This window comes from Leucopleurus acutus (genome assembly GCF_964270905.1).
Source record: "Leucopleurus acutus genome assembly, chromosome: 8".
NCBI classification, from domain to species: domain Eukaryota; kingdom Metazoa; phylum Chordata; class Mammalia; order Artiodactyla; family Delphinidae; genus Leucopleurus; species Leucopleurus acutus.
The window spans coordinates 96223395-96241402 of NC_139151.1; the positions used below are offsets into that span (position 1 = coordinate 96223395).

Here is an 18008-nt window from a genome sequence, read left to right on the forward strand (position 1 = left end):
AACAAAGATCATATTCTAGGAATAAACAATTGCTGTTACCAAGTAAGGGAAAACAATGTTTTCTGTGGTACTTAAAAAGAGTTATGGGGGACTTCACTGGTGGCGCAGTGGTTAAGAATCGCCTGCCAGTGAAGGGGACACGGGTTCAAGCCCTGATCCAGGAAGACCCCACATGCTGCGGAGCAACTGAGCCCGTGTGCCACAACTACTAAGTCTGCGCTCTAGAGCCCGCGAGCCACAACTACTGAAGCCCGTATGCCTAGAGCCCGTGCTCCACAACAAGAGAAGCCACCGCAGTGAGAAGCCCACACACCGCAACGAAGAGTAGCCCCTGCTTGCTGCAACTAGAGAAAGCCCACACGCAGCAATAAAGATCCAACGCAGCCAAAAATAAATAAATTTATTAAAAATTAAACAAAAAGAGTTATTGGGAGAGAAGTTAGACCTCAGTAAAAAGCATACCACAAAGAGGACATGTGTTTGGGACATAAGTTTCCTCTGAAAGTTGGTGAGACCTGTATGAATTCATGTTTAGCTTAATGTAAATACAGATGGAAATATATAAAACAACTGTATGTATATGCATATAAATGACTTAGTATACATACATATCTACCTCTGTTTCCTGAGAGGGCCTACGAACAATGACACCCTAGCAATAAGCACACCTAATATCCAGATCTCGGCTTCTAAATACCACTGTCCCATAAAAGGAACCACAGCTGATTCTAGGGCTGGGACAGGGAAAATATAAGATGGGTCCGGAGCATCTTGTTGTACAGAAAGGAAATGCTCAAAAAGAAAAAATGGATAGGAGCATGTCAAAGGAACACAGGAGGAGCCAACCTGAAAGCTGCAACAATTTGAGCAAAAATAAATAACAAAGAATCAGTTTTTAAAACAGATATTCATACTGATATAGATAAGTGGTTAAACAGAAAAATAAATGGGAGAGAACAGACAAATCTTCATTACAAATTTCCAAATAATCTATGTAGATACTCTTCCTTTCAGGAAGTAGAATTTAAGCCCCCCACCCACTTTGAGGATGGGCTAGACTCAGTCACTCACCTCCAAAGAACAGGCATAGGGACTTCCCTGGTGGTCCAGCGGTTAAGACTCTGTGCTTCCACTGAAGGGGGCACAGGTTTGATTCCTGGTTGGGGAACTAAGATCCTGCATGCTGCATGGTGTGACCAAAAATAAATAAGTAAACAACAACAACAAAACTTAAAAAAAAAAAAGAATAAGTATAGAAAGGGAAAAGTACTACTACTTAACCTGGCAAACACTACCATAACCAAGTGTTCAAGGTTAACATCATCAGTGATGTCATGTGGATATCGCATATTTCCTGATAGGAAATGATAGTATTCTGTAACATTCTTTCCAAAAACACATAACCCTTGTCTAATAATGAAAAAAAATCAGACACACCCTAAGGAAGAACATTCCAGAAAATAACTGACTAGTACTCAAAATTGTCAAGACCATGAAGACAAGGAAAGACTGAGAAACTGTCAAAGACCAGACGAGACTCAGAGGGATGACAAGTAAAGGCAACAGGTTACCCTGGACTGGATCCTGAAACAGAAAGGTGATATAAATAGAAAACTACAGCTATCCCAACAAAATCTAGAGTTCAGTTAAAACTAATGCATCAATGTTGGTTTCTTCATTTTGACAAATGTATCATGTAAGATGTTAACAACAGAGGACACTGGGTGAGAGGTATATAGAATTCTATATCTTTGCAACTTTTCTGTAAATTGAAAATTATTACAAAATAAAAAGGTTATTTTTTAAGTTTCCTCTCAAAAAAAAACAAACCCCTATTATTTATCTTCAAAAAAGTCATGTCTTGAAAAACAAAATTTAAAAAAAGTGGGAGGGCTTCCCTGGTGGCACAGTGGTTAAGAATCTGCCTGCCAATGCAGGGGACACGGGTTCGAGCCCTGGTCTGGGAAGATCTCACATGCCACAGAGCAACTAAGCCCGTGCACCACAACTACTGAGCCAGCACTCTAGAGCCCATGAGCCACAACTACTGAGCCCGCATGCCACAACTACTAAAGCCCGCGTGCCTAGAGCCTGTGCTACGCGACAAGAGAATCCACGGCGATGAGAAGCCTGCGCACTGCAACGAAGAGGAGCCCCCGCTCGCCGCCACTAGAGAAAGCCCGCGTGTAGCAATGAAGACCCAACACAGCCAAAAATAAATAATAAATAAATTCTTAAAAAAAAAAAACCCTAAGTCTCAGAAGCTTTCTAAATAACCTAGCTGAAAAAAAGTCAGATTTCTGAAAAAGATTCAGGAAATCTCTCTTAAAAAAAACGAAAAGTGGGATACCTCACACCTACTAGAATGGCTAAAATCCAAAAAAAACTGATGAAACTAAATGCTGACAAGATGTGAAGCAAAAAGAACCCTCATTCACTGCTGGTGGAAATACAAAATGGTACAGCCACTTTTGAAGAGAGTTTGGCAGTTCCTTACAAAGCTGAACATTGTCTCACCATATGATCCAGCAATCACACTTGTAGGTATTTACCCAGTAGAACTAAAAATTTATGTCCACACACACAAAAATGTTTATAGCAGCTTTGTTCGTAATTGTCAAAAACTAGAAATGACCTACATATCCTTCAATTAGGTGAATGGATAAACAAACTGTGGTACATCCATACAATGAAATCTTATTCAGCAATAAAAAAGAAATAGCTATCAAGCCAAGAAAAGACATGGAAGAACCTTACATAGATACTCCTAAGTGAAAGAAGTCAGTCTGAAAAGGGTACATAGTGTATGATCCAATTATATTACATTCTGGAAGAGGAAAAAACTATGGAGACAGTAAAAAGATCAGTGGTTGCAAGGGGGTGGGCACGGGAGAAAAGAATGAATAGGTGAATTACAGGAGATTTTTAGGGCAGTGAAACTATTCTTTACGATACTGTAATGGTGGATAAATAACATTATGAATGTCAAAACCTACAGAAGTTTACAACATAAAGAGTAAACTTTAATGCATGCTAATTTAAAAAAGTCATTTAGTAGACTGGGGATCCCATAAAAGAATGCAGACTTGTGACAAGAGAATCTAACTATCTTACAAATGTGTGAAACCACCTCACTGAAGTGGGTGGGGAAAAAGAACTGACCTAGGTTAACTTCAGAAATGAATGGAGTCTGAAAACTAAAGGCAAAAGGAACTGCATATAAGCACTGTACTTCTAGTTAATAAAGTTTCCTATGGGAGTGTGAATTAACAATTCAGATATTGCTATACATGCATAGTGGAACTGAACAATTAAGTAAATGGATGATGGAAGCCAAGTTTCTCACTGTTGAAGTGGAAATTCAGATCAACAAGGGGGAGGAGGCTAGAATGATCTGTATGGTAATGGATTAGACTTGGAGATATCAGTAAGAACTCATATTTAACTTAACATAGATACAGATGGTGACATATAGAAATATCTATAGATATGTCTATATACACCAGTTAGCACATACATCTATATTTCTTTGTTCTGTTAGCTGAGAGGGCCCCCAAAAAATGACACCCCAGTAGCAATGAGAACACTTACTGCCCAGATCTTGGTTTTTATTACCATTCTCCAGTAAAAGGTGCCAGGGCTTCTTGGAGAAATGGCTAATTCTAGAACTGTGACACAAAATATACAAGATGAGCCTAGAGCACCTTATAGTGCCAGAAAGTAGGGAAGTGCTCAAATATAACTAAATAAAAACAGCACGCGCACACACACACACACACACACGCACACAGATGTGGGAATGTTAAAGGGGCACAGGAGTCAACAGAAAGAACTCTCAATGGATAAAGGTGTAACAATTTCAGCAACAAAATAAAGTAGTACTGGACTATAACTCAAAGTATAATATATCCTTCAGTTCATACTGATATAAATGTTTGACTAATTAAATTAATAAACGGGGAGAGAGAGACAAATGTCCCATGCAGAAGAAATTCAAATAAATTATGTAGATATTCCACCCCAAGTACAGGGAGCACAACTCCTCTCTCCGTAAGTGAGCTGTACATAATTACTTCCTTCCAAAGAGCACAGTATGAAAAGAGTAAAGAAACCTGACAAACACTACTTCAGCCATATGATCAAATCAATATCAACAGTCACAAATCATGTTGATGTGATGAATATGGCATTCTCTCTGTGATCTTCCACCCGAAAACTCATAACCCCAGTCTAATCATGAGAAAACCATCAGATAAATTCCAATACAGGAACATTCCACTATACCTGACCAGTACCCCTAAAAACTTCTACAGATTTGAAAGTTTTTAAAAACAGGGGGAAAAAAAGTGGGAGGAGGAAGCCAGATCTGCCTTCTCTGCCAGTCAACACAAACAAAAAGCTATCGTTTTTCCATGATTCTTAGTTGAAGACTTTCCAAATTAATCTGCTAAGATATTGCTCACATCCAAAGACACTGTAACACAGCCAACTGGTTAGTTATATATTGTCTTTATCACTTCATTACATGGAGAAAACTATGCCAGTTTTGGCCAACTTTGTTCAGCAAATATTTTCTGACCACCTTATTTGACCCAAGCACTGCTTGAGTCATTGAGGTAACCTCACAGATGAAAAAAAAAAAACCCAAAAACCTATGCTCCCCTGCTCTGCTTTCATTTCTGTGAGGAAATCAGACAATATACAAGCAAACAATAAACGGCCTATCATATAGCAATAAACGCTATGAAGTTTAAAAAAAAAAGAAAAAAAAGAAAGTGAGGTAAACATGACCAAGAGGGCTACTCTAATTGGAGCTTAGAAAACGCCTCTTTAAGGAGATGACCTTTGAGTTGCAAACTGAGTGAAGCCTATATACAAAGACAGGCTTGAGGTAGGGGTAGAGCAGGTAGGAAGTCCCAGGCAGAGAGAACAAACACAAAGGCCAAAACGAAATTAAGTTTAGGACTTCCCTGGTGGCGCAGTGGTTGGGAGTCTGCCTGCCAATGCACAGTACACAGCTTCGAGCCCTACTCCGGGAAGATCCCACATGCTATGGAGCAACTAAGCCTGTGCACCACAACTACGGAGCCTGCAAGCCACAACTACTGAGCCCACGTGCCACAACTACTGAAGCCTGCATGCCTAGAGCCGGTACTCCACAACGAGAGAAGCCACCGCCATGAGAAGCCCGCACACCGCAACGAAGAGTAGCCCCCCGTTCACCACAAATAGAGAAAGCCCACGCGCAGCAACGAAGACCTAACACAGCCAAAAATAAATAAAATTAATTAATTTTAAAAAAGAATAAGTTTAATGTGTTTGAGATAAACAAGCAGTCAAGGCAACTGCCCTGACAGAAAAAAGCTAAGTAACATATTCTGAACTCTACAGGTAATATGCATTTAAAATTAATTAAAATTAAAAAAAATCTCAAACCTCTCCAACATTGATCACCAGGAATCCATCAATCATAATGAGATCCAGATCTCAATTTTATGCCCCCACTTAGTCCCCCTCCCACTGTCACAGCTGTCCATCTCCCATATGGTAAATACTGTATTTTGAACTGCTCCACCTTCCCTCTAAAACCCACCATGCCTATGGTTCATATTTCATTATGTCTGTGACAGAAGTTTAAAAAAGGAGGGGGTGAGGGGAGATTCTACCCAGAAAATGATCCTGAATTCTCCCTAACAGATCTCATTACTTCACATAGAACAACCAGAGGTTACGAGCAAAGGCCCTGAAGACACACTAACTTGGGTTCAAACTGAGGTTCTATCAGTTGTATGATTTTGAGCAAGCTGCGTAACCTTTCTAAGACTCAGTTTCCTCATCTGTAAAAAGTTGTGAGAATTAAAAAAGATAAAACGTGGCACCTAGTGAATATTCAATAAATGTTAACTAATGCTGGTAAAAGTATTTGAGCATTTATTTTGTTCAAGGACTAGAGCTAGCCAGAGGGATTATATAGAAACTACAATTTGCTACAGCAAATTGTTTGAGAGATAAAACTGTCAAACTCCCTTAGGTCAGGAGCTTTGTCTTTTTCTGGTTCACTAGTGTATTCCCAGAATCTAGAACAATGTTTAACACACGGTAGGCATCAATCTCAATATTTGTTGAATGAATGAATGAGACTCTATTAAGTCAAAGGAGCATAAAAGAGTATGGCTTTGCTCCAATATGAAGAAAAGTTTTCGTTCCTCATCAAGATTTTTAACAATAACCTAAGACACTGTTAAATGTTTATTATTTTTAATTGCCTCCCCAAAACCTAGGACAGTGTTCAAAATACTAAGGTACTCAAATTTATTGCAGTTAAAACTCTGCTGCTAAAATTAAGCTGTCTGTTAAAATTTTTAAAGTAACACGTTATATAGTATATTGTTAAGGAGTATCTTTGCTTGCCATTGCCTGAGTGAACAAACTTTAAAAACTTGTGTAAAATTTTTTTCTCATGAGTTTACCAACTAGGTTTAATTTATGCTGGCAAAATATATTGATTTCACCTTTCTCTATATCATTTTATAAAAACAACATTACATTTTATCCAGTCACTTAAATCCAAATCTTTTATGATTTCTTAAAAGTTTCAAAAGATTGTTAGCTTAATTTATCAGCTCTTTAGGTCAAAGAAGGACTTTTCAGGGTGATAAAAATGGAGATAGGAGGAGTTCACCTCTCTCAAAATGAGTTTTCAATTACTCTAATTATGCATAAAATAAGACAGGGAGCATTTCTGGGCCACGATTTGAAGCCTTGATTCCCCTAAGAATTAAACTGGAGCCATGCATAAATTTGGGGCAAGTTCTGCAAAAACCTCTTCATCCTCTATTGATGCTGAATGAAAAACTCATTGTTAAGATTCATCAACACGAATATATTTTCTAACACACAGCAGCCACTCTGGCAACACGACTTTCACCGTTTTCTCTCCCAGAAACAAAACGCATGCATTTAAATCCAGCCCGACAAATCACCACCATTGCAGGGTAGCTATCTCAACCGCCGGAGTGGTAAGAGCTAAAAAGCAAGAATCTAGTTTACCAAGCCCTCACCCTAAAGTAGCAAGGCCTGCTTCACCTACACTGCTGGCTATTGTATTGGTCCCCCAAATCTTCAGAGCTGGAAAGATACCTTAACTCTACTGACACCTTCTGAGAGAGAAAACCAGGCGGAAGGGCGGAGCGGTATGATCCGAATCGTTTAAATCGCAGCAAGCCGGTGGGGAGCCAGGTGCGCGGGCAGGCCCCGGTACCACTGTCCTTGTCACGCTCTGAGGCGACCAGGCCCTTCACGACCACCACAGCCCTCGAAGGCTCTTACTCATTCATTCATTTGACAATTACGCGAGGGGCGCCGTAGCCGGGCCGGCTCGCAGGCCCCCGCCCCAGTACCCAAACACCCTGAGCCGCCAGGCACGGCCCTGCGCCGCACGCGTCTCCAGGACGCTACCGCCCGAACCCCGTCGCGGCACGCTCTGGTCACCCAGATCCCAGCCCCGGCCTCCGCCTCACACAAGCGCCCACGCCCCTCGCCCTCCCAGCCGCGAGTCCCACGGCCTCCGCCCCGCTTCGCCGCCTCAGACCCGCCGGGTTCGTGGGGCGAGGGAGGCGCGCGTCCGCGGAGGCTCCCCGCCCGGGGTTCAGGGCCGCTACGCGCGTGCGACTCGTGAACTCAAGGGCCTAGGCGGGTGGGCCACTCACCTCCGCTGGGTCAGAACCGAGGGTCTGCTCTAAGCCGTTTGAAACCGCTTGGGCCGCCGCACACCCCGCAGTGTCCTCGTTGTTTATTGGTCCTCGGCGGACCGCCCATCGCCCTTCTTATTGGTCCATTTGAAAGAACTATGGGCACGCGCCGCCCTCAGCCTTAAAGGGGCCACGCGCAGCCGTGTTTCCCTTGGAACCCGGCGCTGCTTGGTCCAGTGGGGAGAGGGTCACCGGAGCGAAAGATGCAGAAAACCCCGAAAAGAAGCGCGAAAGGTCTGTGGAGAGTTGGGCATCTCCGGCTGTCAGCAGGTTTGCTTTATTTAATTACAGATATTTAAACTACTGTCAACACTTGGCAATTTTTTATGAGTCATTTCATTCACCAAATATTGATTGCGCAGCTAAGTGCGTGAGGAAAACCAGAGAGGCTGCTGGATTATAGTGGAAGGAGGGTGAATGGAGCCGGGACGCTGGATTCTGGTCTTAGACCTGCTCTGAGTAAAGCACTCTTCTTAGTAAATAATCTGGAGCTTAGTTTCCTCATTTGTAAGACGGGATAATGATGTTTCCCTTATAAACTTAGTGTGAGGATTTAATATAACTAATTGAATTTCTAGGAATGGGCTTTGAACAGTAATGCATTCTTCAAAGGCTTGATAAATCTTGTTGTTTATAAAAATGAGGGGCTTGGTTAATTTGGTCCGAAAATTCTTGTTTAGCTCTACATCCAATGTTTCTATGAAACATTGGTCCTAATTTCCAAGGAATCTGCAAACTACAGTGGTTAGAAGAATAAAACATATAGACTAGTCACTAAAATTCAAAGCAATATGAGAACAATATAAAAGAAAAGCTGTAGATGTTTAACTGAAGGGAGAAATTAGATGGGGGAGGATCTGGGAAGGGGATTTTTTTTTTTTTTAGGGGGATGGATTTTTAATCTGGGATTTAAATCATATGTAGCCAAGAGACTAAGAAATGGAGAGGGGATGGGTGAAAGTAATAAAACAATTTTTTTTTAATCCATCAAACTGGCAAAGATGAAACAGTTTAACAACTTTTGGTTAGCCAAGAGTTAGAGAAATACACACCCAAACTCACTTCTTGGTAAAAGTATAATTGATACAAACTTTTAGGAGGCCAATTTAGCAGTTATTAAAATGTAAAATGTACATAATCTCTGGCCAAGTAATGCTACTGATGGGAATTTGTCATACAGACCTATGCATGTATGGAAAGAAAAATGTACAAAGACATTCACTGCAGCACTGATTTAGAAAACAAACAAACAACAACAACAACAAACCCTGAAATTTATATGTTCATCTATAGGGAACTTATTATATAAATTATGGTATAATCCATTCAATAGAACACTGTGCAACTGTTAAAAAGAATGTGGTTTATCTATACATGCTGGTTAGAAAAAGGCACCAACTTTCACTGAAAAGAAGGCAAATTGCAGAAAAGCATACATATATGGAATGATTTTATTATATATGGTTATAAATGTATGTATATTTGTGTGCATGCCTGAAAATGGTTAGAACGTTACTGGAATTTCAAAAAACTTAATAGGGATGGGACTTGCCAGGGAGGGAAATGAATTTTTTACCACTGACATATTAAAACAAATTTTTTTTAATAGAAGGAGCAGGGAGAATGTCTAGTATTTGGAAAAGTACAGGCAAAGGCACAGAGACAAGAAAGTACATAGTATGTTGGGAGTTGAACATGTGGGTTGATTTTAGAACAGGGTTCATGTTAGGAAGTAGTGGGACACAGATTAACAGAGAAAGTTAGGAACCGTTTTTGGAGGGTCTTGAATACTAGGGTAAGGAATTTGTACTTTATTAAAGTAGGCAGTGGGGAGCTATTGAAGGTTTCTGAGCAAGGGAGTGACAAAATCAGGATTGCACTTTAGGAAAACTAGCTTGATTGTCTAATTCTAAAATGGGTTAGAGTTGAGAGCAAAGTTAGGAGTCTGATATGAGCGGTGGAAATGATGAGAACAGATTCAAGAAAGAGGGAAGGATTTGGCAACAGACTAGCTTAGGTATAAAGGTGAGGGTGGGGCCCATTTAGGGAGACGAGTCAGAGTGTGCCAGGATTTGAGCCTAGGGACTGGGAGGCATTGATTGACCAAATGGAAGTAGAAAGTCAGGAGAAGCCAGTCTCAAAGGGAAGACAAGGTATTTGGTTTCAGACCTGTTTACTTTTACATACCAATGAGACATGCAAATGGAATCATGTAAGTAGGCCCAGGAAATACAGAGTGAGAGCTGTGAAAAGAGGTTAGGACTCAAGTGATATAAATTTGGGAATCACCTTCATAAAGTGAAAAGATGAAATTGTGGATGAGACCACAGAGTGGAGAGAGTGAAAAGATAAGAGATGAGGACAGATCTACAGGTGGAGGTAGGAGAGAGGAGCCAATTGAAGCAAAAAGCTCACGATAACCTTTTTTTAAAATTAATTAATTAGTTTATTTATTTTTGGCTGCGTTGGGTCTTCGTTGCTGCGCGTGGGCTTTCTCTAGTTGTGGTGAGTGGGGGCTACTCTTCGTTGCAGTGCGCGGGCTTCTCATTGCGGTGGCTTCTCTTGTTGCAGAGCACAGGCTCCAGGCGTGCGGGCTTCAGTATCCGAGTACCGAGTGCGGGCTCGGTAGTTGTGGCTCGCAGGCTCTAGAGCGCAGGCTCAGTAGTCGTGGTGCACAGACTTAGTTGCTCCGCGGCATGTGGGATCTTCCCAGACCAGGGCTTGAACCTGTGTCCCCTGTATTGGCAGATGGATTCTTAACTACTGCACCACCAGGGAAGTCCACAATAACTTCTGAGAAACAGGCTAGAAATATATAGAAATAGTCTTCTTCAGTCATTGATCATTGGCATGTTTACTTTATTTAAATATTACCAGAGGGCTTCCCTGGTGGCGCAGTGGTTGGGAGTCCGCCTTCCGATGCGGGGGACACGGGTTCGTGCCCCGGTCCGGGAGGGTACCACGTGCCGTGGGGCCGCTGGGCCTGCGTGTCCGGAGCCTGTGCTTGGCGGCGGGAGGGGCCGTGGCGGTGAGAGGCCCGTGTACCGCAAAAAAAAATAAAAATAAAAAATAAATATTACCAGAAATAAACTGAAGATTACATTTAAGTAGAGAGTGATGGTAACCTGGAATCTGATCATTAAGTAACGTGCAGAGTCTAGACCCTGGAGAGTTTTAGAACAAGATGGCAAAATCCCTTTTTGTCTTATATGGTTTAAGTGCAGCCCCACTAGAAGGTGGGCATTAGATGTCTGATTCCATTAATGTATTCATTCATTCAACAAATATTTATTGAGCATCTAGTATGTGCAGGGACTGTTCTAGGCATTTGGGATTATCAGTGAACAAAATAGACCCCCTCCTCTCAAAAAATCCTTCTCCTCGTGGTGCTCACATTATAGTGAGGAAACAAACAAAAAATCATATGGTATATTATTAGACAATATGTGCAATGGGAAAATAGAAAAGAATAAAACAAGGTAAAAGGGATTGGGAAGTGGAGTTGGAAGGACTGTAATTTTATAAAGGGTGGTCAGAGTTTCACTGAGATCACATTTGAGCAAAAACTTGAGTAAGGCAAAGCAGTTCACTGTGAGTATATCTAGAGGAAGAAAGTGCCAGCCATAGGGAACAGCTATGCAAAGACCCTAAGTTGGGAGCATATCTGGCAGGTTTGAGAAACAGGGTGGCCAGTATAGCTGGAGCAGAGTAGTTGGCAGCAGGAAGGTAGTAGGAGCTGAGGTCTGATAATGGAGAGAAGGGAATGGCAGATTCTGTAGAGCCTTGTAGAAACCTAATACAGTACCTTGCCCATAGTAGATGCTCAATAAATGTTTGGCCAGTCTAGGATTATCATCAAATGGCATTTATCTATGTATGTATTAGAGTTATGTGTACCTTCTTTATTCCTGGGGTCTCTCAGTTCCACATATGGAGGTTAATAATAGGACAGTGAAACCCTTGTGGGCATTAGATATCTAAGTGAACACTATATTATTGCAACTGCAAGTAGGAAACAAATGCCAAACGTTGTGGCTGCTGAGTAACTGTGCTGAGCCTTTCTGAGAAGTCTACTAGTGTTGGGACAGTGCTCATTCCATCATAATCACAAGCTACATTTTGGTGGAAACATCCCTAGCATGGGACATGGATCCATACTTCCAGCCTAAAAGGAGCAGCTTCAATGATTAACTTCAACTTTCAGTCCAGGTACCCCCTGCATTATTCCCTGGAGACAGCAGTGGTGGCATTAACACAAACGTCAAGTGTCTATGGGTTCAGTGCCTTGACTGGCCTCCAAGACTGCAAAGCCTATCCCATCTTGCACTTGGTTGCATTTAAAGGTGCCAGTTGATTGAAGGAATGGACAGCTTTTTTTTCTCTTTTCTCATAGCCCATTTTTCCCATAGGCCCCAAAATGTAGGCTGCCCAAGAACTTTGACCACAGAAGGATCAGCTCCACCAAAAAGGAAGTAGGCAGGAGGGAAAGATAGGGACCTCCTTAGCAAGCTGTCAACAGGCTTTTAGGGGCTGGAGGAAAAACCACTGAGAAGGGTGGGAGTTCTTGGCTCTTTGTGTCTTGTAAAATGAAATAAGCAAATTGTATAGCCTGGGGCTAACCTCAGCCTTGAATTTAAACTCAGACCCTTAATTAGGCTGTCTGGATCTGTTTTAAAGGCACCTCGTGAAGGAATCCAAAGTTGTGAGGTGGAGCCTTGACTGGCAATAAAACTCTGTTCCCTGTGCTGAGCTCTGCTTAGCCTCTGTCAGCTGGTTAATGGAAGAATGATCTGGAGAGAAAATAATGGGCAAGTGAGGGAATGTTTCAAAACAAAGGCTGCCTGAAACATTCCCCAAACACACATCCTATTAACCGGATCAGTTGAGTCATCTTCAAATACGAAGAAAAGACATAGACTGTTTCTTAGCCACAAAAAAGGCTCAACCACATTTATCATTTCCATTAGTAGAAATGACTAAAGATGCCCTTGAGTGTCAGTGCATTACACTTAGAACATCATGCACCCTTAGCTCTTGTAGATGCTTTTCCAGCTTCCTATGCAGCACTGACTTTGTTTTCTTCAGGCCTAGGTTTGGTGAAAGCTTCAGTTCATGCCATGGAGACCTCTTTACAGGCTACAGAGATCTTTTCATTTTAGGTTGCACAGTTCAAATAATATAGAAAGAAAGGCAGTGACTATATTTTGAACATAATTAGTTTGCAAAAATATGCCCCGTTTGTTAGAATTTGACTCAAAATCTCCCTACTTATCATTTTTAGGTTTTATATCCAGAAAACCAGACAGGGAATTCTCAACTCTTGTTTCAGCCCCAAGATTTCCTGGAAGGAACATAAATAGAAGTCTCAGGCCAGAAATGACCTTAGCAATCATCTGGTTCAGCCTTTCCATTTTACTGATTAGGAAACTAAGAGCCAGCATAACCTGAAAACAGGGTGCTAGTCCTTGACGCTGTTACAAAATTCTCATTTGCCAGTGGTCAAATTCTCGTCAAGACCTGGGCCATCAGGTCCTCTCCCATCCCCTTCTGAAGCAGCAGGATGGTCACAGTTTAGCAAAACGCACTCAACATATTTTGTTCTTCCAGAAACACTTGCAGTTTTGCAAGCAAATGGTGTGTGTTCAATGCATTCATTTTTTCTTCCCATTTGAAAAGTTCTTCCTGAGTTCCCAGCTCTAGTGGTCACTGTTCATAGCTTGAGGCTATGGAAAAGGGCACTTATTCTGAGGCTCTGGAAAGGGGTACTTCCTACAGGTATACAGGCTTGTGCATTAGGCTAGATTTCATTGCTTCAAATGTCCTCTTTTTCTCTCTGTTGTGTTTTTTGGGGGTTTTTTTTCCCAAAAAAAAATGGTGGATGGTTGTCCTTGAGCTATTCCACTTATTTTTGTTCTAGCACATCTATCCCTCACCAAAGTTGGAAGAATTATACACTGCAGTTTATACTCAGATCTCTTGTCACTTACATTCAAAAGGATTCCGTCCTTCTTGCTTTCTTTTTCTTTTTGGGGGGGGGGTGGGGTTGTTGGTAGACTCTAAGCTCTGTGATAATCTTTCTTGGTCATGCTTGGGTAGTGTCCAGCCCCTAGCAGATGAATGAATGAATGAATAAATGGGAGCAATGTTCTATAAATGGTTTATGGCTTAGAAAATCAACTATTGACCCTTGACATCAAATTCTATAACTGGCATTAAGACTTGCATGATTCCCAATCTTCACTGAGAGGTCTGTTATTTGTCCAGATACCTGAAAAGAGATCCCCAATGCCTTGTTCTAGGCTTGAGATGTAGTGGATGAGCTATGAGTAGACAGCTTTTTAAAAATAAAAGGAATCTTAGTGTTGATTGACCCATTCTCAGAGTAACTGTGAAACATGACTAAGATCAAACAGAGCTAGAGGCAGATCTAGGACTGGAATTAGCCCTTCTTGTCCCCATCCCAGTACTTTTATTTCAAGACATCACAGTCTTGCCAGTGACCATCACTGAAAGGCAAAGTCAAGTTCTGTGACACTGAAGTCCTCATAGACCTAGAACAGAAATAGAAGATACATGGTATACATGCCATGACACTTCCTTTTGGTGCCCAAAGGAGACGCCACTAACCATCATGACACTTTTCCCATTGGGTCTGGACAGAACCTCAGGCAGCCATGACCAACCAGAGTTGGCACTCAAGATGAAACCTATCAGCCACCCTCCTCTAGAGGAAATAAGGATTTCAGAAGCCAATGAACTCTGGTCTTAACCTGTCTTTTCAAGATGAGCTGAACCTCCAGCCAGGAACCTCCCACCCTTTATTGCTCTTCAGTGTCCTCACATCCCCAAGGGACTTAGAGGTGATGTTTGCAAGCAGGTCTTCCACAGCATGTTTCTGCCAGACAGAGCAGGTGCAGTTATTAGTCATGACTCCAAGCCAGCCAAGGTGATTAAGAAAAGCTAAATTTATATTAAATTATCATAAAGTCCTAAAATACTGAACATAGTGGTTAAATAACTCCAGAAAGTCCAATCTCTCCAGTGAGTAACGTTAAAACCATTACACATGAGCGTGGGAGAGTCACTTCCATTAGTTTAGGACAGAGAGATTTTGCTTTTTACATAGTAAATCAGTGCTCAAATAGATATTTCTTCAAATATGTCCTTTCTACATTCTGAACAGCCCAAGTGCAATAAGATCCTTCCCCCTTTCCGTTCAAGAAAATGCCACTTTGCTACTTTCTCCCCATGCCCAACCGTGAGTCTGAGGACCCAAAGGGCTCCTTGTTTTACTGCCCCATCACGTGTGAAATGTCCCCCTTTCCTCCCAGGAGGAGGACCTTTCCTTTCCCACTCTGTGTACTGGAAAAGCCTGCTTGGCCTGGCCTGGCTGTCCTATGAGGGTCTAGACCTGGGGCTGGCTACTGCGAGCAGGGCTGAGTGCCTGGCACCTGTCTCTAGCGGTCTTAGAACTGACCAGAAAAGGTTTGCTCTGATCTTCCCTTTTCACTCACATGTTTGGCAGCTGATTTCTCAATACCAAGAACCCCTGGACGTGTTTCAAATCTGGAAACTTCCCCTTGAAGCACCCCCACTCCATTCTCAGTTCCTGTTGTTGCTTTTGATCCCCGGGTGAAAGAGGTCTGGATCTGCCCTGGGCTGAAAGGGCTTCCTCAGTGGTTCTCTCTACCTTCCTACTCCTTGCCCCCCACTCTGCATCTTTATTTAGGCCTCTTCACCATACGTGCCTACAAGGCTAGGTCAGAAAAAGCAAATTAGGCACCTCCCCTCCTCCCCAAAAAAGAAGAGCTAGGTAGAAGTTTTAGGACAGTAAAAAGTCTCAACTCCCCCGACACTAGTGTGACACACATGCCTTTTGTGTGAATAAGCATGAACCAAGTGATGGCACCTCAGCATGAAAAGGGAGTCACTTAGCTGGGAAGAGTCGGAATGGGAACTTCACCACCCACAGCCGCAGGCTCTGTCTACTCACTTAGGTCCCTGAGCACCTGAGAGAGAACACAGGAGGCTCAGCTTCATGGATACTTCCCTTTAAGCCCTGGGTGCCTCAAGTCTCTAAACCAATCACTCTTCCTGACCATGTGTGAAAACTTCTGGCCCTTCTTTGGAGAGTTGCTTCAGGATCTCTGTGCTCAGAATCCCAGAGAATGAGGAAGGAGAAAGTGGCAGAACATTATAGTTCAGGGGATGTGCTAAGATTGGTCTAAGCAGTGCTTCTCAGACACTGCAGAGACCCACCCCTGAGGGTCCCACACGCATTCAAGACACCGGCTCACAAGCTAGAGGCAGCAGGAGGGAATTCATATTAGCCAGCGGCCATGTGATAGAGACCCCCCCAGTCATCTGAAGGTAGAAAAGGCTCCAGACATTCTCGCAGGAGGAAGAACAGCTTGAGCCATACCCAGACCTCATCAGTATCTGCAGCTGAAGAAACAACAACTGTCAGGGCAAGAATAATATCCATGGCCAGCAGTGGAGAGGACACCCAGGCCCAATCACCCTTAAAAGCTTTTTCATGTTGCCAGTGCACTCGAGGCTGGAGGTTTTCCAGATGCCCATGCCAGCTGGGCTGACTCCTCCTTCTCTCAGCCTCTATCCTTCATCTCTCTCTTTACCCATGACCCCCCACCCCCCCGCCCCAGCCCCCCGGTCAGCAAGTTCCCTCAGAGATGCGGTCAGGCCAGCTCTGATGGAGCGAGTGCAGTCCTGGATCATCAGCTCTTGGGGGGCAGGCACTGAGGGTGCCAGGGGAAGGGGAGGTGGAGCTCTGTACTGACGAGGAATCATTACTGAGCCTGGTTTCAAGGGGGCTCAGGATGGCGTGCATGAGGTGAGGTTCGTGGTAAAATCCAGGTCTAAATTCTCAGGATGCCCCATCATTTCTTGTGCATAGGTAGTTACGAACCCAGGTGGAAACAGCTCCAGTGGAGGGCTTGGGAGCAGTTACGAGGTGGGAGGAGGCGGCGCAGGACGAGCACACAGGATAGGGGCCTGCTGTATAAGCGAGCTCAGGGACTGAAGCCCACCAAGGAGAAGGAGCAGGTAGGAAGGGAAGGGAACATGGGCGTTTAGACTTGGCTCTCTGAGGAGAGCTTGCGTTCGTGTCTCCAGCCTGTGTCTGGCAGGGAGCCCCGTCTTTCAGGAGTGGCTGCGGTATGGACGCTGCTGCACTCAGACTGCTCTTCCTGCAACAGCTGCTCCGTCTCCATGTCATCCAGGGAGCCAGAGCTGGCCTGGATGGACACGGTGTCTGTCTTCATGCATACATGATCCCGAAGGAGGCCCCCTCGGGAGCTGCGCAGTTGCTTGAGGTCATCCCACTCAGCATCGTCCCCAGACAGGAGGCAGATCCCCTCTACAATCTTGACCTTCTCCTTGGTGTAGTTATGGTCAGGTCCACCCTAGGGTGGGGAGTGGAGAGACACGGTCAGTTGGTTGGCTCTCTGTAAAGGATCTCATGACGAACTTAGAAAGGAAGTGGATGGGCTAAGAGTGGGCATGAAGAGCGCAAAAATCCCACAAACAAATGGGGAAATTTAATCAGAGCAAATGTATGAGGCTGAGCCTAAAAGGAAAGGAGCAGCTGTGATGATTATTACCATTATCATACAGGGAGGAGGGAGAACCGTGACTTCCGTGAGCCACTCACTGGCTACATCACCTCAGGCAAATTACTGAACATCTCCCAAACTCAGGCTCACCTCTTTAGAGTAACAGTGTCTGTACCTCATAACCAATGGCTGTGAGAGTTAAATGAGGCAATCCACGCAATGCAATTAGTAGGTGCCTGACGCATAACATGCACTAGATCGTGTTAGCTATTATTACATTGCTAATGGGGTATATTAATGGGACAGCATGCTAATATACATGATCAGAAGCAATTGACAAAAGCAACTAAATGTGCATTTATTCAAGATTTTAAACTACTTTGGTGCTATTCCTTTTTTTTTTTGAAGTATAGTTGATTTACAATGTTAGTTTCTGGTGTACAGCAAAGTGATTCAGTTATATATATATATATATATATACACATATATGGTCAGATTCTTTTCCATTATAGCTTCTTATAAGATACTGAATACAGTTTCATGTGCTATTTTATTCTTGTTTTTTTTTTTTTTTTTTTTTTTTTTTTGGCGGTACGCGGGCCTCTTACTGTTGTGGCCCCTCCCGTTGCGGAGCACAGGCTCCGGACGCGCAGGCTCAGCGGCCATGGCTCACGGGCCCAGCAGC

At 43.1% G+C, this 18008-nt stretch overlaps 2 protein-coding genes across 4 annotated transcripts in view; both read right to left on the minus strand.

The window, feature by feature from the left end:
• CKAP5 (cytoskeleton associated protein 5) overlaps positions 1 to 7769 on the minus strand; it is a 109495-nt gene extending 101726 nt beyond the window's left edge. The window contains exon 1 of one of the 2 annotated variants that reach the window (XM_082844028.1): positions 7710 to 7769. The gene's annotated coding sequence lies outside the window, so the exon portion shown is untranslated. Of the gene's footprint in view, positions 1 to 1071; positions 2428 to 7709 lie in introns of those variants that run through there. The other variant, XM_082844029.1, reaches the window with a different exon arrangement.
• Positions 7770 to 16840: 9071 nt separating this feature from the next.
• Positions 16841 to 18008, minus strand: part of LRP4 (LDL receptor related protein 4) — a gene marked incomplete at both ends in the record, with an annotated part of 49954 nt that continues 48786 nt past the window's right edge. For both annotated transcript variants that reach the window (XM_082843871.1, XM_082843872.1), the window contains one exon: positions 16841 to 17173. In XM_082843871.1, coding sequence (XP_082699997.1) covers positions 16841 to 17173 — 333 coding nt within the window. The remainder of the gene's footprint in view (positions 17174 to 18008) is intronic.